Source organism: Lemur catta, chromosome 10 (genome assembly GCF_020740605.2).
Source record: "Lemur catta isolate mLemCat1 chromosome 10, mLemCat1.pri, whole genome shotgun sequence".
NCBI classification, from domain to species: domain Eukaryota; kingdom Metazoa; phylum Chordata; class Mammalia; order Primates; family Lemuridae; genus Lemur; species Lemur catta.
In genome coordinates this window covers 15,067,570-15,094,895 of record NC_059137.1, presented here as the reverse complement: position 1 = coordinate 15,094,895, position 27,326 = coordinate 15,067,570, and the positions used below count along the sequence as shown (strand labels likewise).

At 49.5% G+C, this 27,326-nt stretch overlaps 2 protein-coding genes across 2 annotated transcripts in view; both read right to left on the bottom strand.

The window, feature by feature from the left end:
- Positions 1–1,253: 1,253 nt before the first annotated feature.
- On the bottom strand, positions 1,254–23,148 carry TRAF1 (TNF receptor associated factor 1). Its single transcript, XM_045563059.1, has 7 exons — positions 22,945–23,148; positions 21,024–21,108; positions 11,633–11,698; positions 10,714–11,124; positions 6,595–6,772; positions 4,834–4,982; positions 1,254–2,704 (listed from the first exon to the last, which is right to left on the bottom strand). The coding sequence occupies exons 1-7, from the start codon at positions 23,082–23,084 to the stop codon at positions 2,486–2,488; spliced, it is 1,248 nt and encodes a 415-aa protein (XP_045419015.1). The 5' UTR covers positions 23,085–23,148; the 3' UTR covers positions 1,254–2,485.
- Positions 23,149–23,625: 477 nt separating this feature from the next.
- The window catches only part of C5 (complement C5), a 109,591-nt gene continuing 105,890 nt past the window's right edge, over positions 23,626–27,326 (bottom strand). The window contains exon 43 of the mRNA XM_045563051.1: positions 23,626–23,711. The gene's annotated coding sequence lies outside the window, so the exon portion shown is untranslated. The remainder of the gene's footprint in view (positions 23,712–27,326) is intronic.

Below are 27,326 nucleotides of genomic sequence, written 5' to 3'. Positions count from 1 at the left end.
CCATCTACACTCCAGCTCACCCTACCTTTCCACTTCCCTCCACCGTCCTGCCACACAGACCCCGCCGCAGGCAAGCCCGCTTCCTGTCTCCAAGTCTGCACTCGCCCCTGTCCCCTCATCTTCTGCATTTCAAAATATTTCCAGGCTGCATTTAAATGCCACCTCTGCCATGAAGCCCTCCCTACCCCACCCAAAGGATCCGGGGTTCTGCGCTTTCTCTGAGCTTCTCCTACTTTCAGTCATGATGATCTACTTATGGGCCTGTTTCCCCCACAGAACTAAAAGTTTCTTGAGAGCAGGGTGAACATCTTACCTTCCTTCTCCCCAGTGTCCACCACAGCAGATGGCACACACAGTGTCAGTAAAGCTGTGTGGAAAGAATGGATGCTTCTCACACTGTTTGAAGATAGCATGTGTCTCTTCCCATCAGAAACAAGCAATTAAAGCTGTGGAGGGACAGCAGTCCCTTGTGATGGCTTGTCCTATGAATCCCCCTTTAGCTCAGCACTCGGTGAGAAGGGACAGAGAGGTCATTGCTAGGACACCAGCTCCGAGGCAGAAGCCCCATAACTTCCTAGGCCAGACCTTTACCTGTTACATCCACCTGTCAAAGGGAAGCGGGTCAGTCTCCGTGGCTGACACGCTATCAGCAGTGGGAAGAAGGAACAGCAGCCCTGGCGTGTTTGCAGCCTGTCATGCGCAGAAGACGCCATGGCACGTACACAGCGCTGGTGCTCCATCCCTGCAGCTGGGCCTCCTGCGAACCCTGTGAGCTGGGCTCCTCCTGGTTTTCAGGTGAGCAGGCTGAGGCACGAGGGATGCCACGGTTACAGCCGGGCTGGACCTGGGCTGTCTGATCTACTGAGCCCGCCGTGCCACGATCCTCCCTCACCTCCTTTGATCCTCCCAGACGCTGGGCTAGAGACAACAGGCAGGGCTACTGGCCCATTTTACAGAAGAAACCTTGAAGGTTTGCGGAGTGAAGACTATCACAGCCTCAGCAAAGGGAGGAAGAGTAAGCTGTCGGGAAGGCTGCCGTGGAGAGCAGCAGGAAGTCTCAGAGTCTCTGTAACATTGGGTGAGGCCTCCAAGGTGAGAAGACAAGCATGGGCCACCACCAGACTGTGACAGGGAGGCAGCAGTGCCCAGGGCCTCTCTCTCCCCAGTCTCTCCCATGTGGCATCTCCTTTGAGGGCTGGAGAACCTAGTGCGGGAGGCAGGCTGGGGTGCATCTCCCCATTATAGAACAGAGAAGACAGGCCAAGGCAGATGTTCCTGCCACCACGCCGGCCTCTGCTGCCACCTGCAGAACTGACGGCACCGCCTCGAACTCAGCAACGGCCTTTTCAAACTTGGCTCACTATGACCAGCTCCCACAGCCATGCACTTTGTGAAAAATCTAAGAGATTTAAAAAATTCTTTCTTTGGTTTTATACATATACAAAGAATAACCTCTGCTCTCTGGCTCAGAGGCCTTGATCAGTCAACTGAGAGAGGTGAATACTTTGCTTAATGAAGACACATGGGATTCTGGAAAGTACCAAAGATGGAGCCTCCAGGCAGGGAAGTGGGAAGTTTATGCCCCTCTCTTCCTTTGTGCTCCTTCGGTTGCTCCCAGGAGCTCACGGTGATCTGGTTTCACCTGGATGGAGTAAAGGGATGTTTGGCTGGTGGAGGACGGGACGCAAGGGCTGTGTGTGCTCCTGCATGTTGGGGAAGCTGAGCTTCCAGGGCTGGGGTGGCAGGTGCCCTGTGGGCCAGCTCAGCCCACCTGGGGGTACTTAAGGTGAGTGAGGAACCCAGAAGGCATGAAGATCCTGAGTGTTTCCAAAACCCCCTGCAGCCCTAGGCCTCACCTGGGCCAGGAGGCCTAGAATTAGCAACTTTCTTGGCTGGAAGGAACTACAAAATTCTCCAAACCTCCAATTTGATGCTCCATTGTAGCCCTCTGGATTTGCTTGTTCACCTCCAGAGACAGGGAACTCAGTCCAAGCCTGGACAGACTGACTCACATGGGCACCCCGTCCCTTCCACCCCCTGGTCCTGGTTCGGCCCCTGGGCGGTAAGAGAGAAAGCCTGTTTCCAGTTCTCTGTGGTCCCTGCAAAGGCCTCCCCGCCTAACGGCTTCTCTGCTCAGGTCCTGCAGCTCCAGGCCTGGTCCCATTTTCTCCCCATCTTGGTTGAAGTCTGCCTCAAAGTTCACGGCTAGTGTGGCTCCTTGGCCTCCCAGTGTCATGTGGTTGGTGCAGAGGGGAGCAGTTCTGCCCACCTCCTTCTGGACCCTTTCCTTTGTGGGCCCAGCCCAATGTCCTGCCATCCTCAGCTGAGGGCCAGCCACAGTCAACCTCTCAGTCCTGCTCAAGTCATGCCAGCCCTGGCCCATCCTTGTGCCCTGGGGTCTTGGGCACCAGGGGCAGGACATCATAGTCATCTTGCTAAGCCTCCAGTCTGAGCTGGTGCTCCCTCAGGAGCTGACCTTCCCACCCTAAGCACTGGTCTCCACGATGCACTTGAGAAACATGGTGTCGTCCTTCACGTAGGCGTGCTTGGGTGACTGCAGCTTGCTGAGGGGGAAGAAAAGTGGGCAGCCGCTGGCCACGTTGGTTTCACTCTGGGGCCGCTGGAAGGACGCTGAGCTCAGATCAGGCCGGAAGGCGTCAATGGCGTGCTCACGGTTGTTCTGGTCGAGCAGCATGAAGGTGACCTGCAGGGCAGGGACAGGCAGGAGATCAGGCCCCAGGCGGCAGCACCATGGCAGGGAGGCCCATGTTGGGCTCAGAGCCGGGCTCCATGCCTGCTGCCTGTGGGGCCCCTCTGACCCTTAGCCCAGTCGGATTAGGAGTCAAAGAAACCATGTAAGGATTGCCCCTGGTGGATGGCCAGACCCCAGCAGCCGGAGCACCTGAAATTCCGAGCAGGCTCCAGGGGCTGGGCTATGACTGGGATCAGATGTTTCTTCCTGCTGGTGAGGGCAGTCTGATACCTCAGCCAAGTTTGACTGGCTGCTGGGGGCTAAAGGAGGGACTGAGGCATTGACAAGGCTGCTGGACTCTAACTCTCCCTCTGGCTTGGAAATTTTTGATCATGAGCTACAGCCGGAACCTTCTGGGGCAAGGCAAAAGGGCAAGGACAGGCAGGCCTGCGAAGGAGGGGCTGTCGGTAAGTGCCCTAAACATTTATGGAGCTTCTGGTTTACACAGGGCAGATATAGGCACCCTGAGAAGCTGATCATCTAAAAGTGACACAAACTCTCTTCCCTGGCACGTGCCCATGAAACACCCACCAGGACCCTGAAATGTCTCCCTGTCACCTACTGAAGCAGTCCTTAAACTTGGCTTCATGTTAGAATCCCCTGGGGAGGCTTAAAAATCCTGGTGCTCAGGCCTTAACACTTACTGGGCTGAGACCCAGTCGTTGGTATTTAAAACAATCTCCCCAGCACCTCTGGGAACCGCTGCGGGGTGGGGACTACTGGCTCACACCCAGGCCACCATGACACGCTCACCCCGCCCCACCTGTTTCCCCACCCCAGCTGAGGTCTGTATTCTTGGCACCTCCCCCTCATGCAATGCTGCTGTTCACCTGCAGGGACTGCCTAGCCTCCCCCAGCAACCCCCTTTAAAGATTGTTAATAGACTTTATTTTTTAGAGCAGCTTTAGGTTCACAGCAAAACTGAGTAGAAAATACAGATTTCCCACATACCCCTGGCCTGCACGTCTGTCAACATCCCCACCAGGTGGTACTTTGTTAAAATGGATGAACCTACACTGACACATCTTTATCACCCAAAGTCCATAGTTTCCATTAGGGTTTGCTCTTGGTGCTGCACATTCTATGGGCTTTGACAAATGTATAATGACATGTACCCCTCACTATATTAATAGTATCATAAGAGTAATTTCATTACCCTAAAATTCCTCTGTGCTCCACCTACTCATCCCTCCCTGCCCCTTGGCCTTGGCAACCACTATTCTTTTTCCTCTCTCCATAGTTTTGCCTTTCCCAGAATGTCATGTAGTTGGAACCATACAATATACAGTCTTTTCAAGTTGGCTTCTTTCACTTAATAATATGTGTCTAAGGTTCATCCGTGTCTTTTCAAGGCTTGACAGCTCGTTTCTTTTTAGCACTGAATGATATTTCATTGTCTGGATGTGCCAGACATGCACCTACTGAAGGGCATCTTGGTTGCTTCCCAGTTTTGGCAATTATGGAGAAAGCTGCCATCAACAACTGCGTGCAGGTTTTTGTGTGGATGTAGTTTTCAACTCCTTTGGGTAAACGGCAAGCAGTGTGACTGCTGCACTGTGTGGTAAGAGTATGTTTAGTTTTGTTAGAAACGGCCACACTGTCTTTCAAAGTGGCTGAACCACTGTGCATTCCCACCAGAAATGGATGGGAGTTCCTGCTGCTCCACATCCTCCCAGCATTTGGTGTTGTCAGTGTTCTGGATTTTGGCCTCTTTAATAGGTATGTATTTGGTATCTGCCTCTTTCCCCTTTTTCTGGAAATCCTGCCAGTTCAGGCCAGCCTCACAGCACCTCCAGGCAGTTTCTGTATTCCCCAGACCATGCAAATATGCAAATAGGTTATTTCTACAGAACCTTCAGGAGTGCTCTGTTCCAGAAATTTTAGCTCCTGGACTCCCGGAGCTGGAGGGAGCTTTGGCTACTAGATCTGAAGTCAGCTTCTTGTTTTATAAAAGGGGAAACTGACAATGTAGAGAGGTGGGGGACTTGCCCAGGCCACATGGGCAGTTCATGCCTGAACCAGGACTAGGCCCCAGGTTCCCATACTCCCCCCACCCCACCCCCATCAGCCCCTGCCCAAACCTTGTTCCGGAAAGGCCACGGCAGCAGAGCGTCGTACTCCCCTCTCATGATCACGATGAAGAGCGACAGGTGGGTCCTCTTTCCCGTTCCGTCCCCATTCAGGTACAGCCGCAGGCACAACTTATAGCCGTACTTGGCAGTATAGAAAGCTGAAACACACAGGCAGCTGGGAAGTGCTGGGCTTTGCAGATGAGGGAACAGGGACCCGGCGGTTAGGCATGCCCCAGGTCAGTGGCTCAAAACTCAGACCACTAGGGCTAGAGCCCAACATTCTTCTTGATTAGAGTGTCAAAGAGGAACAGGCTCTTGGAGATCATCTAGTCCCGTGGTTGCCAACTGGCCATCCAAATCACAGACTGCTGGGCCCTACCCTCAAAGTTTCTGACTCAGTAGCACTGGGGTGAGCCTGAGGATTTGCATTTCTAACAAGTTTGCTGGGGACACCAATGCTGCTGGCCCTGGGGACCACACTTTCAGAAACCCTGATCTAACTAACCTGCATTTTAGAGTCTGAAAACTGAGCCTAGTAAAAGGAAGTGGCTGGTCACCATCTCTCAGTGTGTTGGGGGCAGAGACAGGATTAGGGGCCAGGCTTCCTCCCTCTCAACACTGGTTTCTTTCTGCTGCCCTAGGCCAACTGGTTGGGCTCTCCTGGGGGCTGGGGGTATGTACCGTGACTCACAGTTGTGCCAGCCGCCCTTTGCAAAGGCCCCTGAGCGCTGAGTCATCCCTGGTGGAGAAGCACAGAGACCCATGGGCTCTCCCCTTGGGCAGCTGAAAGGGCCACCCCATCTGAGTGTGGGTTCCAGCAGCTGTCACCCTCCGACACACGGTCCTTCTGGGAGGGGCTGGGTGGGGACGGGGGTCAGGGGCAGGCAGGAAGGGGTGGAGGAGGGACAGGCTGGCAGCCTGACTCATCTCTGCCTGTTATGTTTTGGTAGAACAGGAAGCCCGAGGCACTGCTTGCTTTTTCCCTCTTTGGAAAGAATTGAGGAAAGAAGGTCTGCGTGTGGGGCGCACAGCCACCCCATGGAGAGGGCTGTCCTGACAGAGGGGGATGAGCGCTGCTCCTGTAGGAAAGAGGCCCCGGCCCTGCTCTGAGGTGCAGGGCAAACTCTGCTGCCTCATTTCATGCACAAATATATGCACTGGTATATTAACAGACATCAACTAGTTAAGAGAAACATTTACCAGCAATTACTTTATGCAAGACATTGTGCCCAGCCTCAGGCCCCAGAAATGAGTAAGAACTGCCCCAATTTACACAACACTTATCTGTGCACTACCCGCAATTGCACACAAATGCGCAAGTGTTTTACTCAGTTCCCTACTTGTCTTATTCCAGACCACTGGCTATCTGAAGGCCGGGATCCCAAGGTGTTCGCCTGTGAAAACCACCATCTGCATCCCTCTCATCTGCACCAGCTCTGGCTCACAGCACACCTTCTTTCACATCCCGTGTCCACAGGAAGTGGATAACAATTTTCATTCCTATTTGCAGGATATGACTGATATTCAGGGAGGGAAAATGGCCTACCCAGGCCACTGTTGTATGTGGCTGAGAGCCACCCGTCAGAGCGTGGTTCACCTACCACCCCCACAGTCCCAGCACAGTTCCTGGCTATGGTAGGTGGCCTGAATGGACACTGGCCTAACTAGACACAGCCTGGCTGTCAGAGTTGACTGTTCTTATTGCCTGTTTCCTGGACCCCGTGGGGCCTGCCTCCCCCAGCTGGTCTCTGTGCTCCTGGGAGGTGTTACCTGGGGAGAAGAGGCTGACGGTCCTGCCACAGGCTGACTCGTGGCACCGCCTGGTGACGTTGGTGATCTTCCACAAGAAGGTGCCATCAAAAGATGCCTCCTCCATGAGGCGCAGGCTCTGTTCCAGCTTGCCTAGGGCCTGGTCTTTCTCGGCCAACGTCTGCTGCAACTCCACCACCTGCAGGGAAGCCCGTTCAGCCAGGGACATCAGAACCCGGCTTGAGGATAAGGTGGGGATGGCAGGATACGGAGATGGATCTGCCCCAAATATGCTTTCCTTGACCACACCTCACTCAGGCACATCTGTCTGCATTTGCATGAGCTGCCTCCTGCCTGGAGTTCCTTTTCCTTCCTTCTCCACTGGCCAACTCCTATTCATCCATTAGGAATCCAGCTCATATATCCTTTCCTCTGGGAAGCCTTCAACAACTGCCCTAGCTTGGCTGGTCACTCTCATCTATGTTCTCACAGAGTCTGTACTATGTTTTGTGAGATAGATTTTTCTGCCTTTCCTACCAGATGGTCTTCACTGAGGGCTGGGCCCATGCTCATTTTATCTTTGTGTCCATGCCTGGCATAGTGCCTGGCATGTAAAAGTATAGCCAGGAAGTTTGTTGGTGAAGCAAGAGTTACATAAATAAAGGCTTTACTCAGTCACTCAAACCCAGTGCCTAGACCTTCCATTAATGGTAGGTTTCCCCTATGAAATTTGAAAGAATGCAAATTTATTCTCGAGTATGCTAAGGTAGGGAAGCCAGGAATAGAAGGGAGTATGCTTAAAGAAAATATAACCCTTAATTTTACTGAGGGGGAAGCTGAGGTCCTGAGAGGGAAAGTGACTTGCTCAGACCTACACCGCAAGTTACTGGCGGAGCTGGACCTGAAATCCAGGCCTAATTTGGTGTGAGACGATGATGTAAGGCTGCTGCAGAAAAAGCAACGTGAGAATGGTGACTGGCTACGTTAAGAAAAGTATAAGCTCTGCAATTAGCCAAGAGAAAGAAATAAAGGGCATCCAAAATGGAAAGGAGGAAGTCAAATTGTCTCTCTTTGCAGATGACATGATCTTATATTTGGAAAAGCCAAAAGACTCCACCAAAAAACACTTAGAGCTGATAAACAAATTTAGTAAAGTTGCAGGATACAAAAATTAACATGCAAAAATCAGTAGCATTTCTATACACCAATAATAAAAGAGCTGAAAATGAAAGCAAGAAGGCAATCCCATTTACAATGGCAATAAAAAAATATCCTAGGAATAAATTTAACCAAGGAGGTGAAAGACCTCTATAAGGAAAACAACAAAACATTGATGCAAGAAATTGAAGAGGACACAAATAAATGGAAAGATATCCCATGCTCATGAATTGGAAGAATTAATATCATTAAAATGATCATACTGCCCCAAATAATATGCAGGTTCAATGTAATCCCTATCAAAACACCAACATTGGCCAGGTGTGGTGGCTCATGGCTGTAATCCAAGTGGTTTAGAAGGCTGAGGCAGGAGGACTGCTTGAGACCAAGAGTTCAAGACCACCCTGGGCAACATAGCAAGACCTCATCTCTACAAAAAATAAACAAATCAGCTGGGCATGGTGGCATGCACCTATAGTCCCAGCTACTTGGGAGGCTGAGGCAGGTGCCAAGAACATACACTGGGGCTGGGGAAAAACACCTTCAATAAATGGTGCTGGGAAAATTGGATATCCATATGCAGAAGAATGAATCTGGACCCCTACCTCTCACCATATACAAAAATCAACTCAAGATGAATTAAAGACTTAAACATAAGACCTGAAAGTATAAAACTACTAGAAGAAAACATAAGGAAAACACTCCAGGACATTGATCTTGGCAAAGATTTTATGGCTAAGACCTCAAAAACAGACAATTAAAACAAAAATAGACAGATGGGACTGTATTAAACTAAAAAGCTTCTGCACAGCAAAGGAAACAATCAACAGAGTGAAGAGACAACCTGTTGAATGGGAGAAGATATTTGCAAAGTATTCATTTGACAAGGGACTAATATCCTGAAAATACAAGGAACTCAAATAACTCAACAATAAAAAACCAGATAAGCTGATTAAAAAGTAGGCAAAGGACATGAATAGATAATTCTCAAAAGAAGATATAAAAATGGCCAACAGGTATATGAAAAATGTTCAACATCACCAATCATCAGGGAAATGCAAATCACAACCACAACTAGATCATCTTACCCTAGTTAGAATGGCTATTATTAAAAAGACAAAAAATAACAGGTGCTGGCGAGGATGTGGAGAAAAGGGAACTGGTTTTTTTTTTTTTTTTAAGAAACAGAGTCTCACTCTGTCACCAGGCTGGAGTGCAGTGGACTGAACGTAGCTCATGGCAGCCTCCAACTCCTGGATTCCAGTGAACCTCCTGCCTCAGCCTCCCAAGTAGCTAGGACCACAGGCATGTGCCACTATGCCTTACTAATTTTTTAATTTTTTTGTGGAGATGGGGTCATACCATATTGCCCAAGTTGGTCTCAAACTCCTGGTCTCCAGCCATCCTCCTGCCTCAGCCTCTCAAAGCACTGGCACTACAGGCATGAGTGAGCTACCATGCCCTGCCAAAAGGGAACTCTTATACCTTGCTGGTGGGAATGTCAATTAATACAACCATTATGAAAAAAAGTATAGAGATTTCTCCAAAAACTAAAATTAGAACTACCATAAAATCCAGCAATCATACTACTGGGTATTTAACCAAAGGAAAAGAAATCGGTATATCAAAGGGATACCTGCACTTGCATGTTTATTGTAGCACTAATCACAATAGCAAAGATATGGAATCAACCAAAGTGTCCATCGAGGCATGAATGGATAAAGAAAATGTGGCATGTTTTTCACCAAACTGATGCTTAAAAAACCAAAAAAGAAAATAAAATGTTGTATACATACACAATAGAATACTATTCAGCCACAAAAAGAATGAAATCCTGTCATTTGCAACAACATGGATGGAACTGGAGGTCATTATGTAAAGTGAAATAACCCAGGCTCAGAAAGACAAATATCACATGTTCTCACTCATATGTGGGAGCTAAAAAAGTTGATTTCATAAAGATAGAGAGTAGAATGATAGATACTACAGGCCGGGAAGGGAGGGTGGATGGGAAAGGAGGATGAAGAGACGTAGGTTAACAGGTACAAACATCCATTTAGATATTATAAAAGGTATAAGTTGTATCACTTGACAGCAGAATATGGTGACTACAGTTAACAACAATGTATTATATATATCAAAATAACTAGAAGAGAGGACTTGAATTGTTCCCAACACATAGAAATGATAAATACTCAAAGCGATGGACACCTCAAATACCTGGATTTGATCAATACACGTTCTATGCATGTAACAAAATATCACATGTACCATAAATATGTAAAATACTATTAATATGTATCAAAAAATTAAAAAAGAAAAGGAAAGGCATAAGCTCTGGAATAAAGGGGGGACAGTCCCATTGGACCAAGAATTCTCAGATAAGTAGATTATCTGGAGTCAGTCTGGGACCACACTCCAAGCATATAGACTCCTTTAGAGACTGAGCCAGAGCATATGAGGACAACATAAAACAATGTGCTCTGATGAAGGGGTGAAGGCACTGAGGCTTTTAGCCTAAAGAAGGAAAGCTCGGGTAGGATATAATCACTGACTATCCCTCTCTAAAGGGCTGCCACAGGGACTAGAAGGCAGATTTGTTTTATGGTCCCCAAGGGGCAGGGCCAGGAACAAAGCAGAGAAGACAGAGAGAGGCTGGTTTTAGCTTAGCCTAAGGAAGAATTTGCTAACAGTGAAAAATGTCTCACAACAGAATGAGCTGCCCAGTGAGGGGGTGTCCTATCACAGGAGAAGTTCAAGCAAAGGAACTGAAGCACTGGTTGGGGGTGTCTGACCTTGATTATAGCTTCTGACTCAGTACTCTTCCCGGAAGGTCCTGGGACACAGGGGAGATACATTTTGATGGGGGAGGGGCTGCTCTGAGCAGGATGAATGATTAGGAGGAAGGCTTTTCCACTGCTCTGGAGACAGGATGGGGCTCCCTGAGCCAGCCTTGAAGGCAAAACTGCTTCCCGCACTCACCCTCTGTTCCAAGCTCAGGATGCGCTCGCGGTCCAGCTGGCTCTGGTGGATGGAGGCAGCCAGGGCCATGTGGGAGGCCTCTACCTCCTTGTTGAGGACGGCGACAATGTTTTCAAACACGCGCAGCTTTCCTTCCAGCTCGGCCAGGAGTTTCTCCTTCATGAAGTGCTGCAGGGCCAGCTCCTCCTGACTCTCAGAGCAGGGTGCCCGGTAGCAGTCCACCTCCAGGTCCCCTGTCACCTCCACAGCTGCCTGCAGCTGCAGGTCTGACAGGTTCTGCTCCAGGGCCATGGGCCCGAACCCTAGGCCAGAGCCCAGCTGGGCCTTCCACTGTTTCATGAACCCCAGCAGCAGGTTTAGGTGGGAGGCCTGAGAGGTGACCTCATGCTCCTGCATGGACTGTGGGCTTCCCTGCCAAGAGAGTGGGACTGCTCAGTGAAAACAGAGGTGGAAGGAGGGCCAGGGAGGAGTGGACAGCCCTGCCATTAAAGGTTACCAAGCACTGGACATCTATTCACCCAGCAAAGGGGAAGTGTCTTTCTGTACACTGGGAGGTATTCAGGAGGAGGACCCTGACATCAGCCATGCCCAGGATGAGCCACGGGCATCTCAGTCTCAAGAGCAATGAGCCTGCCCTGCCCTTGAGCAAAACGATTGCTCAGGACCATGGAGAGAGGCATGGGGGGGGGGCGGTCACGTTAGTGATGTTACACCAATGCTTAGGTGAGGTGTTAAGAAGAACTTCCCTGAATACTGTGATGATGTAATAGTGCGAATTATTGCTTGGGAAAGTTATTAGTATGAGCAATGTCTAGAGGAGTCACTTGATGTTATGGGAAAATCCTGGCGGGGCTGGAGTGGGGAGGCCCAGAGGCCTGGAGCTGTAATGGACAGATCTTTCTTACACACAGATATTTACCTTGAAGGAGCAGCCAACACCTGCAAAGGGGCACCCAACTCCAGTCTCATCCATCTCAGGGTGAACCTGGAAATAATAACCATGTCACTGGATGTTATGGGGATCCCTGTGGCCACCCCTAAGGCTCTCTGCAATGCACCAGGATCCACCAGGGCAGGAGCTGGACTGGGCCACATGACTTTGCACATGCTGTTCCTTCTGCCTGGCTGACTCCTTTCCACCCTTTGAGCCTCAGCCCTTCCATGACCTTCCTTCGAAACAGGACCAGGACCCCTGCTGTGATCCTGGGCAGCGCTGCTCTTTCTCCATTCTCCATAATACATTCTCTGTTATCATTGTTCACTCATTGGTTGCCCCTGCTGGTCTGAGGGCTCTGTGAGGGTCATGGCTGTGTCTCAGTGCTGAGGGTGGTGCCGGCACTGAAGAGACACTCAGAGCATGCTGGCTGCATGAGTGAGCGCTTCCCTCCTCCTGAAGTCCACTAGGACTCCCCTTCTCACAATGCCCATCTGCATCCCTCCCTGGCCATCTGTCCTTGACTGAAGTGTGCCTGCCCTGCCCGGCTTTCCCTTCCAGGTGACATACAGCCCGAAGCCAGGGACACAGGAGGATCTTAGCAGTAATGGCAACTTGACATTACGGTCAACCTATTTAGGTCTGAAGGGTTTGCCAAGTGCTCTCATAATTCTTCATAATTCTGTCATAATGCTGTCATAATTCTTCCTTGGGCTCATTACAACACTGTGGGGAAGATGGGGCAGGGGTTTCCCCCCCCAATTTTACTGATGAAGAAACTGAGGCTCACAGAGGGGAAGGGATTTGCCCAAGGAGGCAGGGCTAGGGAGAGCGCAGCCCCAGTACTCCTCCCACACTGCATCACTCTCTTATCAAGAATAAGCCCATGGTCGGGGGAGATGGGAGAAATTTTTTTCAAAACATATACAGTCACGTGTCACTTAACAACAAGGATATGTTCTGAGAAAAGCACCATTAGACGACTTCATCATTGTGTGAACATGATAGAGTATACTTACACAAACCTAGATGGTAGTACCTTCTAGGTACATGTGGCCTTCTAGGTCCTTAAGTGCAGCCTTTTGACTGAATCCAAATTTTACAGAACAAATCCTTTTATTAAAAGGGGTGCAACAGAGAAAGATGAAGCTTCTCTTGCCTCCTTTGGTGCTTAAAAAAGAACAATCTTGAAATCAGAAGGCTACAGGTCCCCCATCCCTGGATAGCCTACTCTACACCTAGGCTATTATATGGTATAGCCTACTGCTCCTAGGATACAAACCTGTACAGCATGTTATTGTCCTGAATACTGTAGACGATTGTAGCACAATGGTAAGTATTTGTTTATCTAAACACAGAAAAGGTATCGCAAAAATATGGTATTATAAGCTTATGGGGCCACCTCATATATTCAGTCCATTGTTGACTGAAACACTGTTATGTGATGCTTGACTGTATCTGCAAAACGGCTGGTATCCAGAATCTATAAAGAACTCTTACAATCCAATAATAAAAAGATAAAAAAACTAATAAAAATGAGCAAACTACTTAAAAGATACTTCACAAAAGGAGATCTGTGAATGACAACAAGATGCTCAACCTCACAGGTCATCAGAGAAATGTAAATGCCACTAGCCACAATGAAATATCACTAACTACTCACTAGAATGGCTAAAATTAAAAAGAGCGACAATACCGAGTTTTGGGGAGGATGTGGAGCAGTGAGAATTCTCTTATGTTGCTGATGGGAAAGCAAAATGGTGCAGACACTTTGGAAAAATCTATAGAAGTATCTTATAAAGTTAAACCATATTTATAAAATAACTTACTTATAAACCATACTTACAAAGTTACCATACAATCCATACATTCCACTCTTAGGAATTTACCCAAGAGAAAGTAAAACATATGTCCTTACAAAAATGTGTATGTGAATGTTCGTAGCAGCTTTACTCATGATAGCTCAAACTGGAAGCAACCGAAACGTCACCAACTGGTGTATGGATAAACAATTTTTGGTATATCCATACTATAGAACACTACTCAGCAATCAAATGGAATTAAATACTAATATAAACAATAACATGGATGAACCTGAAAAACATTACGCTAAATGAAACAAGTCAAACACAAAAGACGATATACTACTTGATTCCATTCTTATGAGATTCTGGAAAAGGCAAAACTGTAGTGACAGAAAGTAGATCAGTGGTTGCCTGGGGCTGTGGGTGAGAGGGACAGTGCAAGGGACACAAAGTAGCTTTATCTGCAGCAGAAATGCTTGACTTTAGTGGGCACACGATGATGTACACTCACCAGACTATACACTTAACACGGGTGAATTTTACTGCATGTAAATAATATCTTCATTTTATAACAGCTTTGTTTTTTTTTCTTTTTAAAGAATAATCTATCCTTTAAAGGCCATGTGAAAGGAGATTAGAATGAAAGGAAAGGGAGAGAGGTCTTTTGGGTTGAGCAAATACAAAGCCATACTAGTTATTATTCTTTAAAAGTAAAATAAGCAGAGAGCTGCGGGCTTAATGAGTACAGTTGGTTTGGGACACAGAACACAGCTCAGCAAAGAGCCATCCCCCTCGCCCCACTGCCCAGGGCTTCAGGGACAATTTGTTCCCAACAAAGAATAGAAAACAGATGTTTTATGGAGGGCAGGCAGAGGGTGGCCCTGGCAGGGAGACCGTGCTGCAGCGACAAAGTGTCTCCCAATAGGTAGCTTTCGACTTGCGGGAATGATGGAGGGCCTGATACCAGGCGTGGACCCAGCTTCTGGGCAAATGGACTTGGAGGGTAACCTCTCAGGCCCTGCAACTCCCCAAAAGTCCATGATTTAAATCCTCTGTGGTTCTAAGGGTGGAAACTTGAAGTGAGAGTCATAGGGGATATAAAGTGAAAATGACCAAGCTCAGAGTCACCCCGCAGGTGGAGGGGGTGTGCTCTTGGGCAGCTAAGCCTTCCTGGTGCTGTGTGAGCAGTGAAAGCCCATGGCAGCGGGTAGAATGCTGTGTGGATGTACAGGTTATCCTTCTATGAGGCATGTGCAGGTGTGAACAACGACCTTGAATGGCTGCTGGAGGAGGGGGCAGGTGACTGGAGAGGCCTTCAGAGGCCTCGGTGGTCAGCCAGGCTGCCCTAAACCCTGTCATCAGTCACTCATTCCTCAGATATATGGGGGTTCAGGGTGTGGGCTCTGGAGCCGGCCTATTGGGGCTCAGAGCCCATTTCTGTCACTTCACGTACTAGCCGTATGGCCCTGGGAGAGTTATTAACCTCTCCACGTTGCAGCTTTCTGTGAGGATAATAAGGGTGCCCTTCCTTATAGAGTTTTTGTTAGGATTAAATGAGATAATCCAATAAGTTCTGATATTATTACCTATTGCTGCTATAACAAAATATCACAGACTTAATGGCTTAGAAGAACACAACAACACAACTTTATTATCGACAGTTCTGGAGGTCAGAAGTCCAACAGCAAAAAGTCAGCAGGACTGCGTTCCTCTAAGAGGCCCTAGGGGAGAATTTGTTCCCTTGGTTTTTCCAGCTTCTGGCGGCTGCCTGCTATCCTTGGCTTGTGGCCCCTTCCTCCATCTTCAGAGCCAGCAGTGGGACATCTTCTGATCTCTCTGACTCTCCTGTCTCCCTCTTATGAGCACCCATGCAGATAATCCAGGGTAATCTCCCCTTCTCAGTTTCCCTAATTTAATTATATCTGCAGAGTCTCTTTTGCCATTGTTATGGGCCCAGTATCCCTCCACCCAAATACATATATTGAAGTCCTCACCTCTAGGATCTCAGAATGTAGAGACAGGATCTTTAAAGAGCTAATTAAGTTAAAATTGAAGTCATTAGGGGTGAGCCCTAATCCAATGTGACTGGTGTCCTTATAAGAGGAGGAAATTTGGACATGAAGGACCATGTGAAGACATGGGGAGAAGATGGCCATCTATTAACACAAACCAAGGAGAGAAGCCTTAGAAGAAACCACCCCTGCCAATACCTTGTCTTGGAATTCTAGTCTCCAGAACTGCAAAGAAATAAATTTCTATTGTTTACACCATCCCGTCTGTGTAATTTTTTTTATTTTATTTTTTGAGAGAGGTCTTGCTCTGTCGCCTGGGCTACAGTGCGGCGGCATCATCACAGCTCACAGCAACCTCAAACTCCTGGACTAAAGGGATCCTCCTGCCTCGGCTTCCCCAGTAGCTGGGACTACAGGCACCTGCCATCACACCCGGCCTGGTCTGTGTACTTTGTTACGGCAGCCCTAGCACACAAACATCGCCATGTGAGGTGACACAGTTACAGGTTCTGGGGATTCAGTTATGAACATCTCTGGGGGACACTATTCTGCCTAACACGGTGTTCAGCAAATGTTAGCCATTAGTAGTGGTATTTCCATTAGTGCTATTATTCCTGTGGATTAAGCACTGCCCATTGGGACCTCTCCCCCAAGCCCCAGTGGTTGTCACATACATGCATCTCATTTCATTCTCACATCTCAAACTCTTAATAACTAATTCTATAAAACTCCATTTTCCCATTAGATTTCCTCAAGGAGGTAAGAAGCATCCCTAAATGTTTAAGTCCCTAAAACATCTTCTCTTATACAGGACCAAAGCATTTTTGAATGTTTTCTCATAGGATCTTTGCAACAATCCTTCGAGGCAGGTGGGGCTGGATCAGCTTCACCTTAATACTGACACAGAAACCAAGTGAGTGGCCTGTTTAGGGTCACGCTGAGCTTGCAAGCCAAGGAGCTGAGCAAATCTGGGTCTTCTCTGCCATAGTTACGAGCTGTGCAAGGGCCTGCTGCTTTCCCGGCACTTGTGCAGGCACCATCCCTTTGGATCCTCACAGCCATGAGGCAGAGGTCAGGGCTTTCAGGTTCTGCGTCCCTCATGCATGCGCGTAGGTAGGGCAGCCGAAGCTCAGGGGTGGTCAGGGACTTGTGGGAGGTGGTGGGGCAAGGCAAGGTTGAGCCCAGGCTCCTTCCTCCCCACCACAGAGTCCCTGCCTTGACCAAAGGGTGGCCTCACCTGAAGGCCGGGGACCAAGGGGAAGGAGAAGGAATCAGGCTCCAGTTGCAGAGGAAGAACAGGGGATCTGTCCTGGGCCAACCCTGGTGTATGTCTGGTGCCACAAGTGGCCCTTGTGTGAGTGGCCTTGCTGCTTGCAAATTGCTAAAAATAAAATTCACAGTGGAATTTCCGCTGAGGAGGAAACAGAAACACAGAAAACAGATTGCCAGCCCTGAGGGAACACTCGCTCTTCTGTCTGGGTCCAAGAAGTCTCTGGGTGTGTGGTGTTCCCGGCCAACCCGGCTACCCAGCCAGGCCCTTTGTGGTGGGGTCACAGTGGGCCTTGGCAGGGGCTCCCCATTCAGAGACCTGGGGGACTCCGAGCATGTGTGTTAAGAGGGTGTCCGGAGCATGAGTGCTGCCTCTGTGCAGCCGCCATGTGGAACAAAGAGGATCTGGGCATGCCAGGCACTGCCCGCCTGCTGGGCTGGGCTCACAGGCCAGCTGAGATTCTGCATGCCCAGGGGGCTGTTTCTGCTTGGGCCTCAGCTATGGCTGAGGGCCTGGTACCCTACAGTGACAGGGGAAACTTGGTCAATGTGCTGCTGCCTGCCAGCTGCTGCCCTCCTGTGTAAGTGGACCAGTTTCCTCTCTGTCAACCTCTGCTCAGGTCCACTGCCACCTCCTCCAGGAAGCCCCTGCCTGAATCTCCTGGTCTTGCCCATTCCCGCTTTTCCATAGCACTTAGTGGATTCTAGCACTTAAGGCGGATGGTGTTATTTAAACATGCATAAAACATTTTGGCGGGGGGAAATCTCCCATTTGGAGGTAGCACAGAGAAGAAGCCACCAGCCTAAGAGGCAAGAGTTGGAGCCTGGCTTTGCCTCCCGCTTGCTACATTGATTTTGAGCCAGGGACACCTCCTCACGGAGCCTATCTGATATACTGTCCAGAAAGTAGCCAGCCATGTATCCATTCTTGTTATATTACCAATGGCTAGATACTTTCCAGACAGACCTTGTATACCTATCAGTAAAATAGGGATATCACCACCACCCACCACACAGGATGTCATGGGATTGGTGAGATTACAGAATAACTGTCAAGTTCAGAAGTGTAAGAGTTTGGGGTTCATTTCCAGGTATCATGCTTCAAGAGACACAGAGGAGTGGAAGCACATTTACTCCAAATGCACGGAGCCTGGGCACAGACTCAAGATGGACGTGGTCAGTGTCTTTCCACAGAGGCAAGACTGACTAAGGAGACAGGAGGCTGACTTGCCTTTTATGGCCTCAAGAGAGACAGACTTCAGCTTAGTACCACTAAAGAAGAAAATGCTACAATAGTCATAGCCCCCCAAGGTGGGGTGCTTGTTTTACGGAATCATGGGCCTTCTGTCATTGGAAGGACATAGAGCCACATGGCGGGACTCCAGTACAGAGTGGGACCCAGGCTGGATATCTTAGACTCCTGCCATTTTCTAATTGTGAAAAAAGCCAGGGCATTATTGTGAGCTACTGGCATCAGATGCCAGCTTACCTTTGACCTTCCTGAATGGGCCTCAGGGGGAAGAGGGTGAGAGAAACAATCCCATTTGTGGGTACTTGGCAGACAGGATTGAATGTTATTTTCCTGCCACTGGGTCCCCTACTTCACTGTCAAAGGAAGATCATTCCAGGCAAGAACCACATCTCTAACTAGGTCAGTATTCATCCTTTAATACCTGCCTTTTACATTAGGTCTGTGCTCTGGGCACTTCTTAGCGAGATATTAATCTAATGAAGTCAGAGGATGAGGACAAACTGATAAGCAGATGGCAGAGAGAGTGTTTGCAGGGATGGGTGCTTTTGGGCTTAGCTCAGCAGGTGTCCAGCCCTCTGCCATTCCTCCCTTTCCTGGGGTGCTCCAGACACATAAATATAAGAATCACTGTGTATGCAAAGTGGTGACTTACCACTAGCTGCTTTCCTCTGGTCAAAAGTCCCCCAAAGTTCCCATCGGGGGCAGGAGCCAGAGGAGCCCCTGGTCCTTCCCCTCCATGGCTTTGTGCAGGTGATGACACCACTGACTCACCTCCCCCAGCTTTCCACTGGGCTGTGGTGATGGCTGCATATGCTGGGGCAGCCAGCAGGGACGGGGCTGACGCTTCTTGGATCTGCCTGTGTTCAAAAGGCCTTTGCCCCCAGACAGAGCAGCACCCACTCCCAACCCACAGCCTGTTAGGGTGCCTGTAATTCCACCATTAGAGTCCCTTCATTTGGTTCAAGGCAGCAAGTTTCAAACTGTGCTCTGCAGGGCCCTAGGAGTCCCCAGAGTCTCTCAGGGGCTGGGATAGGAGAAACAAATGGGGTAACTAGGAAGATGGTACTCCGGGGTCCCCTTTCATCAGAACACTTCTACTTTCATCTGATTTCACTTTAATAAAGATGAAAAAATTAAAGCCACTGGAGTAAGACATAACAAAATGTCCTTATCTATGTTATCTAATATTTGTACAATGCATGCCTATTAATTTTGTTAGGAGGAAAGAATAAAACAGGTTGTAAACAATAGTCCTGGAGCATGCAAGCAGGCAGGGCCTTAGGAAGCATCCTGCCCGCCCCTCCCTTGTGCAGGTGGGACACAGCAGCCCACAGGGCATTGAGTCTGCTCCTGTCTCACACCCAGTCCACTAAGACAGCCAAACAGGGAGGCGCAGGAAGTTACTCCATGATCAGTGTATCATATTAACTTGTACCACGTTGTAGAGTGTAAAGTTCTAGCAAAATGCACTTGATGTTTATTATTATTCCCTGAGGGCCTGCTGGTAGAGGGGCTTGCCGAGAAGGGGATGGGAGAACCCTTAAAACCGGCTCTGGGTAGGGCAGAAAATTCCCCCAAACTCTCTGAATGAGAGGACCAGGGTGGAAGAGGGAAAAGGTGTGGCCTCGCCTGCCACCGTTCCTGCTGGTGGGAGGGAGAGCTGCCCTGGCAACGTTGACACCACAGTCAGGACATCATGGATTCTAAAAGCTCTGCAGAGCCAACTTAACTTCTTCATTTTACAGATGGAGCAACATGGCGATTGCCTCCAGCCATGCAGCAAACTACACAGAACCATCCCTGGACACCAGGCTCCTGATCCCTGGGCCATAGTTTGCTGTAAGTAAAGAGCTTTGGCTGAAAGGTGCTAGGCACCTCACTGCAGGGGCAGGTGGGGCTGAGCAGCGAGACCCTGGCCATGGGAGAACTTCAGCACTGAGACTCCCCAGTGAGTCTTAAGGCCCACGTGTAAACAAGAGGGTTAGATTTCGAGCAGTGGTTCCTACATGTTTGGATTCATTGGCCAATACAATTATTTTTTTAAGTGAGAGATTAACATAGAGATTGCTATCTTTTTTATTTTACCTAGTAAAGGCTTTACCAAAAACTATCACCTACTCTCACATCATTTCATTTATATAAAGACATATAGGAATGACATAATCTCAGAGTAAAGGTTGACTTTACAATGGAAAGAATGTAGCTTTATATAAACTTATTTATATAAACTTTCTTCATTTTTATCATTTTGTTATGAACTAGTAGGCATGGGCATGTTCTGGATGTCATGTGGGAACCTCCAGGAGGGACAGATAACTAGGAGGGTCCTTCTAGCCTGGGAGGGCTGAGGTTCTAAACTGTAGCTCCTAAAAATGTCTCTTACTTCCAAAGGTGCCTCTTATTCTTAGAAGCACAGCTTGGCAGAGCCCAGAGGTGAGCAGGTAATGGCCTCTTTCTGCCTGAGGGCAGAAGGAACTATCTAGATCAGGAGTTGGTGAACGTTTTCTGTAAAGGGCCAGATAGTAAATATTTTAGGCTTTGGTCTCTGTTGCAAGTATTCAACTCCACTGTTGTAGGGAGAAAACAACCACAGATAACACGTAAATGAGTGGGCATGGCTGTGTACCAATAAAACTTTATTTATAGACACAGAGGTTTGCACTGGATGTAATTTTCATGTGTCCCTGTCTATCATTCTTTGATTTTTTTTTCAACCATTTAAAAACACAAAAACCATTCTTAACTCACAGGCTGTACAAAAACAGGTCGTGAGTCAGATCTGGCCCAAGAGCTGTAGTTTGCGGACACGTGGTCTAGACTGCTGTTACCCTAACTCTATCGCAGACCAGCCAGGTGGCATTGGGCAAGATGTTTCACCACTATGAACATCAGTCTCCTCATCACTTATAAAGCAAATTCAGTCCTGACTCAAGAAGGGAAGTGCCTGCCAGAGGCCAAGTGGGCAGCTGTCTACTTGGCCTCAACCTAGAAAAGTCAAGAAAATGGACAAATTCTCTTTCCTGGATATGCCAACTTACCTTCTCCTGAGTCAGAAGGCTTCCTGGGCTTACAGGGTGGAGGTCGTCTCCTCTGCATTTGGGACAGATCTGATCTTCACCATTCCTGGGGAAACGTGAACAGATCCCTGAGTGAGGCACTACGATGCCCTGGCACCATCTACTCTCCTGACAGCTCCGGAAGCCCAGACCTCACCCAGTGTGGCAACTGACATCAATGATCACGCAGGTCCATCATCCCGGAGCCACCATTCCCAAACCTCAAAATGCGCTGAGCATCCCGTGTTTTTCCTGAAGTTTTCAGAGAGTTTCCTGGGTAGCCAGACCTGGCCTGAACTGACCAGAAGCTATTATAGCCCTTACTTGCCCCACTTAGTGTGAATATTTGTATGTTTCATTGTAGAAACCTTAATGAGACTGATCATGGGGTACTACCCCACTCTCTGCCAGAAGAATTACATAATCCAATGATTTGCTTTTCTAAAAAAAGTCTGAATTTCCAAACACATCTGACCCCCAGGGTTTAGGCAAGGGACTGTGGACGTGTAACTATGTTTGCTCTTCTCAGCGTCCTCTATTTGGTTTTTGTCTCTTATTTTTAGTACTGACAGATGATCATGGCCTATTAGAACAAGAAGTGGCCTCAGAGAAATCTAGCCTGGAGGTTCTTAATCAGGAGAGGGTGTCAGATTTTGACTGGGGTGACACGTGGGCACCTGTGTTTTCACAAAGCTCCCAAGTGCTTCTGACCCACAGTGAGAGCTACTGACCCAGCCCATTTTACAGGTGAGGGAAATGAGGACCCAGGGGGCACGTAGATCTGCCAAGGTGGGGTGAGTCTGGAGCGGGGCTGGGCAGAAGCTCTTCAGGCCTCAGGCCCCTCCGACCTCTAGCCGCCTTCCTCCCCTCTCCTTTGCCAGGTTTTGGAAGAATGGAGGGAGGCAAGGAGACCTGCCACCAAAGCCTGAGAAGAGCCCCAAACAGCAGCTTGATGGTAAAACCAGCCAAGCTTTGCTCCCCCACCCCCTGACAGCTCTCCACTGCCACGACCTTTCCTCCCTCTTCTCACAGCCCCTCTTTGTCACCACATTTGACCTTCCCACTTGCCTGATTCAGTTTTCCCACCTTCTTAAGCTGTAAAACCCCAAACAAAAGGTCAACATGTGGGGCAGTTTAAGGGCATATTTGCCAGGAAACCTGGCCTGGGGCAAGCTTATCTAATCTCTCTAATAGGATATTATTAATAGTAGCCACCTCTCCAGGCTGTTTTGAGATTACTCACCACACAGAAGGTGCATAATAGCTGCTCAAAGAGGGATGCTAATAATAGTATTGATGTCATACCTTTCTGGGTTATTAACATCTTAAATATAAATAAATACATACATATATATTTTGTCCGTATCTATTAATATATATCTAGCTTTGTCCCCTTTAAAACGATTCCCAGCAAATAGTATGAGGCGATGGGCAATATTGTGGAAGGAGATATATTTGCATAACAGTTTGGCATCTACCAAGGGGTTTATATTTGTTATCATATGAAATTTTTTGATTATTATTGGTTGGGCCAATCTATTGACAATTCTGTGAGGCAGAAAATAGCTTTATAGATAAGAAAGCTGTGGCTTCAGACATCAGCAGCTTGCACCAGGCCACACAGTAAGTAAATAGCCTAGCTGGGCCTAGAGGCTCTTCCTTGGCAGAGGCTGGCCTTGTGCTGTGAGAGTTGACATCTTTCTGTGGCTACTTCTCCTTCCACCAACAGACAGAGGGGCAGTGTCAGGGAAAGTGAGGAAAGGTGTGGAAACTGAGGTCCAGAGAGGTGAAGTCACTTGCCCAAAGTCACCTGCTTTCCTCACCCTGGCCTCCCATCAAGCACCACTCCCCGCCGCTTCTCGCACTGTCTTCCCGTCCACCCTTTGCTCCTCTGTCCCCTCACCTCAGGTTCTCAGAGAGACAAGCTGTGCAGCAGAGAGCTCTGGGCTCTGTCGGGTCCTGGCAGACGGTGGGGGGACACCCAAAGGGAAACTCATTCTCATCAGGGGCTGGATGGGGGCTGCCGGCTGAGCTGGAGGCCATCCCAGGGTCCCAGGCTGGCCAGAGGGCCCGTCTGAGCTCTTCCAGGGCAGGGAACCAGCCCCGTGGAGTCTGTGATGACAGGAGAGGTGGGTCCTGGCCTGGGCCTCCCTCTCTGGTGAGCAGGACTCTCTGATGACTTTATCTTCACTCTGGCTTGTGTGGTTCAACGTCACAGCTGAGTCACAGCAGGGATGGGGCAGGAATTACCCTTTGTGGCAAAAAAAATCCCCTGGATGGTGACTGAAGGCTTCAGGAGTGTCCAGTCATTTTTTAGAGTGAGAAAAAGCAAGAAAGCGAGTCAGAGAAAAAGAACCATGTCACATACTTTCGGGAAGCACAGTTAGAGTTCCCCTGTCTGAGAGTTTGGGGCTGCCACTGGCTTCCTCTGCCTCCTCCCTGGGCACATCAAAGGAGAGGGCCACTGCTGGCCACTTGTCTGTGTGTTCCCTGGCTCCTCTGAGCAGCCTGGAGTTCTCGGTGGGGGTACTTACCTTCCTGGTAGAAATCCCCAAGGTCCTGGAGGCAGGTCCAAAAATTCAAGTTCCAGTGTTTTTGCTCTGCCTTGTCCAGCATCTGGGTGACCTCAGGTAAAAGTCACTTCCTCACAGTGGGTCTTGATTACCCCATCTGTAAAAAGAAAAAAAAAGGAGTTGCAACAGGTGGTCTCTGGGCTCTAAGATTTTGGGACCCTGTGGCAAAGGCCACCAGGGGCAGCAGGAAGGCCTGCAATGACCCAACTCTGTAGCATTCTGCATCAGTCGTGGTGATGACACAAGGCCCTCCCCTCCTTTGAAGTCCAAGGCCTTAGGACCACAGACTCCTCAGGGCCCTCCCCCACACCCCACTCAGGAAGTCATAGGTGGCTACATACTCGGTTCAGGCACCACCACTTCCCTGCCCTGAGGAGAACAAAGCGCTAAACAAATACAAGACCATGGCAGCTGGTCTCAGCAGCCAAGCGGGATGTGTTAATAGACTGACATTTGCAGGAAAACTGAACTGCAGGAATAATGGCTCTTGGCATGTCTGCTGTGTGCTGGGCCACATTTTCCCTCCAAATCCTTACAACAACCTGCTGGGAATTCTGCAGCCGTGTATAGGCTCAGAGAAGCAAGATGCCTGGTTCAAAGTCACACCGCCCCTAGTGAGTTCATACCAGGAGTGGAATTCATACCAGGGCTGTGGGGCTCCAAGCTCTGTGTTCTTCCACCTACACAAGAGACACAAGGGAGCTTGGTGGAATCTTTAGAGCCCAGGATGGACATCAGAGTATCCCACTTATCTCTCCTACTGAATGGAGAAGATGTCCCTGCACATCTGTCCTGTTGGGCTGCTACAGGGGCTTTGAAAACTTTCACTGTGGTTTCAAATCATGCGTTTGGAGGTCAGACAGATCTGAGTTGGGATCCTGGGTCCACCATTTACTAGCTGTGGGTCCTGGGACATGGTCCTTCACTTCTCTGAACCTCAGTTTCTGCATCTGTAAAATGGGACAATACCTACTTCACCCAACTGTTGTGATGACTTAATGAGATTGTACGTGAGAGTGTGGCATGGTGTGTAGCCCAAGTGAAGTGCTCCCAAGGCTTTGACATTTTACTCAGATGTTGGCCACAGCCACAGCCCTTCCAGTTCCTCAAAATCAGGGGAAAGGGTTAAAATAGTAAATTACGCTTATACAGTGTTTTCACATCTATGAACTTTACTTGAGCCTCACAGGTGGGCCAGGAAGGTCAGACATTGTCGTCTGACCCTAGATAAATTCACCATCCACCTTCCCTGGTATGACACCAGGGCTGCCAAGCGCAGCTGGCAAAGAGGGCACAGTACCCCGCCGCTGCAGTGTGAACTGGGAACTCCAGCCTCCCAGCAAACCCTGAGGCCTGCTTCAACACTATCAGAAAGTCATTCCCTTTACTGTACACTCTGAACTTGCAAACTCTCCTGCATGTCCACCTGTTTCCTCTTTCCCCTGATTTGGGATAGGAGAGGCACCCAAGACTTATCCCCCATCCTCTGAGTCTCTTTCTCTCCAGTCTCTTTTCTCTACCCTCTGTCTTCAATGCCTTCCTCTTTACCTGCTCCTTCCCATCAGCATCAAAATATGCTCGGGCAGCTCTAATAACAAAAGTGGAAAATAATAGGTACTACTTTTTAGTGCTGTGTTAAGTAATTTTCCAGACATCATCTCATCTAATTTTCACATGAATCCTATGAAACAGGTATTACCATCATCATCCCCATTTTACAGATGGGAACTGAGGCACAGAGAGGTTAAGTGACTTAAAGTTTTACGGCTAGTGAAGCCAGAGCCTGGGCTCTAACCACACACGCTTTAAAACACTTCACCCTCATCCCAAATTCCTCTCCCATCTACTCTCTCTACTCACTTAACAGTGGAGTTTCTAGAAAAGATCGTCTACACAGGTGCTTGAATCTCCGGGGAACCATCTCCCCAGGGTTATAAATGTCAAGGTTGCCAAACGTCCTGGGCTGGTCCCAGTTTCTATCCAACCAGCCCTCAGGCCAGCACATGACACGGCTCTTAGCCCTTCTTTCCCTGGCTTTCCGCACCCTGGGGTGGGGGGACATTTCCTCCCCTGCATCTCTGGCTGCTCGATCTGTATTGATCTCCTCTACCCCCTCTCCTCTTCCACTCTGAACCTGCCTCGGCCCCATCTCCATGGCTCCACCCGCCGGGGTCCACACGCGCGGGGTCTCTCTGCGCCGCCGCATGCTCCTATCTCCCCAGGCTCCCACTCGTCCTTAGGGGCGCATCTGCCCGCGTCCCCACTTCCCCAGGGAAGCCCTCTTTGTGATCCCTCGCGCCCCGCCGGCGCCAGCACAGACCCTGGCCGCCCGGCCCCGTGACGCCCGGTTGTCTGTCTGTGCCCCCAGCTCTGTCTGTGCGCCCCCCCGAGGGCGGGTGGCTGTCGTCTCCCCACCGCCACATCTCCAGTGGTGAGCGCAACTCTGGGAGCAGCGCGGCGCCCGCCCGCGCCTGCTCAAGGCTGACTGTGCCCCGGGGGTGCCGGGGCGCCCGCAGCAAGGGCTGGGGCAGTGCCGGGGCGGGCTCTGCAACCGCGACCGCAGGTCCCGGGCGGCCTTGGGGAGCCCCGGTCGGAGCGCGCGGTAGGCAGAGGCGGGCGGGGGTGCAGGGCGACCAACCTCCCGGCCGCCTGCGCTGCCTCCGCCGTCTGGCCGGGAGCTTCCGGTGGGGCGGGGGCGGCTCAGCCGGCAGAAGCGGGGAAGGCAGGGCCGGGGACCCGGGTCCTGCTCCGGAGGCCGCCGGTGGGTCTGGCAAGCGCTACCCTCATGGGGAAACCGAGGCTGGGGCCCGGTTCCCGGTACCGCGGGCACTGTTCTCCCACTGGTAACTACCGTGTTTCCGTGCCCCTCCTCCGCTCGCCGCGTTCCCGCCCCGAGTGCGGTGCCTGCACATGCTAAGTTCTCAGTAACATGCTCCCTGAGTAAATGAGTGCAAACCTGAAACTTGAGCCCTCAACCTGGTCACCTGCCTGTCTGAAATCCCGAGTGAAGACGAGGTGAAAATTAGTAAAACCTGAGTCTTAGCCTCCTTGGATTCCTGCAAAGAGCCCAGCACAGCGCCAGGCCGGTCTAAGCTTATTGGGTTGGAGCAATCAGTAAAGCGGTTCCGGGTGCTGTGCTTTTACAAAACTGGGTACTTTAAGGACCGGTTCGGTTTTAGTCTAAACACACACACACACACACACACACACACACACACACACGTGCGCGCGCGGCCGCTATTCCCTATGCATTTGTGTATATTAGTCAAAATAGTTATGGAGCTTAGTGTTGGGGTAGCATTTTAGTTTAAAAGCTACAAACAACCTTTATTTTTGCAAACTACCAGTTTGGTAAAAGCTCCTTCTCCATCAGGCCTCTTGTAGGACTGATAGCTGTGGGAGGGGTGAGGCTGCCCACCTTGAGATTTTGTTTCAACTCCTCAAAGGCACCCATTAAATTCTCTTTATGTATGTACATATTATGTGTCCTTTTATGTCTTGACTCTCAACTGCTAAGACCAGGGAACTATCTTTTACTTCTTTTGTTTATGTTTGTTTTTTAACCTTGGCTGTATATATAAGTCTCTTACCCATTAGGGGCTGAGCTGCTGTACCCCCAGCTTCTGGTGGACAGGCTGGTGCTGCAGGACAAAGTGTCCTGAGGGTGAAAGGAGAACCACGGGGTCTGCCTGCTTGTAGACCAGCAGAGGGT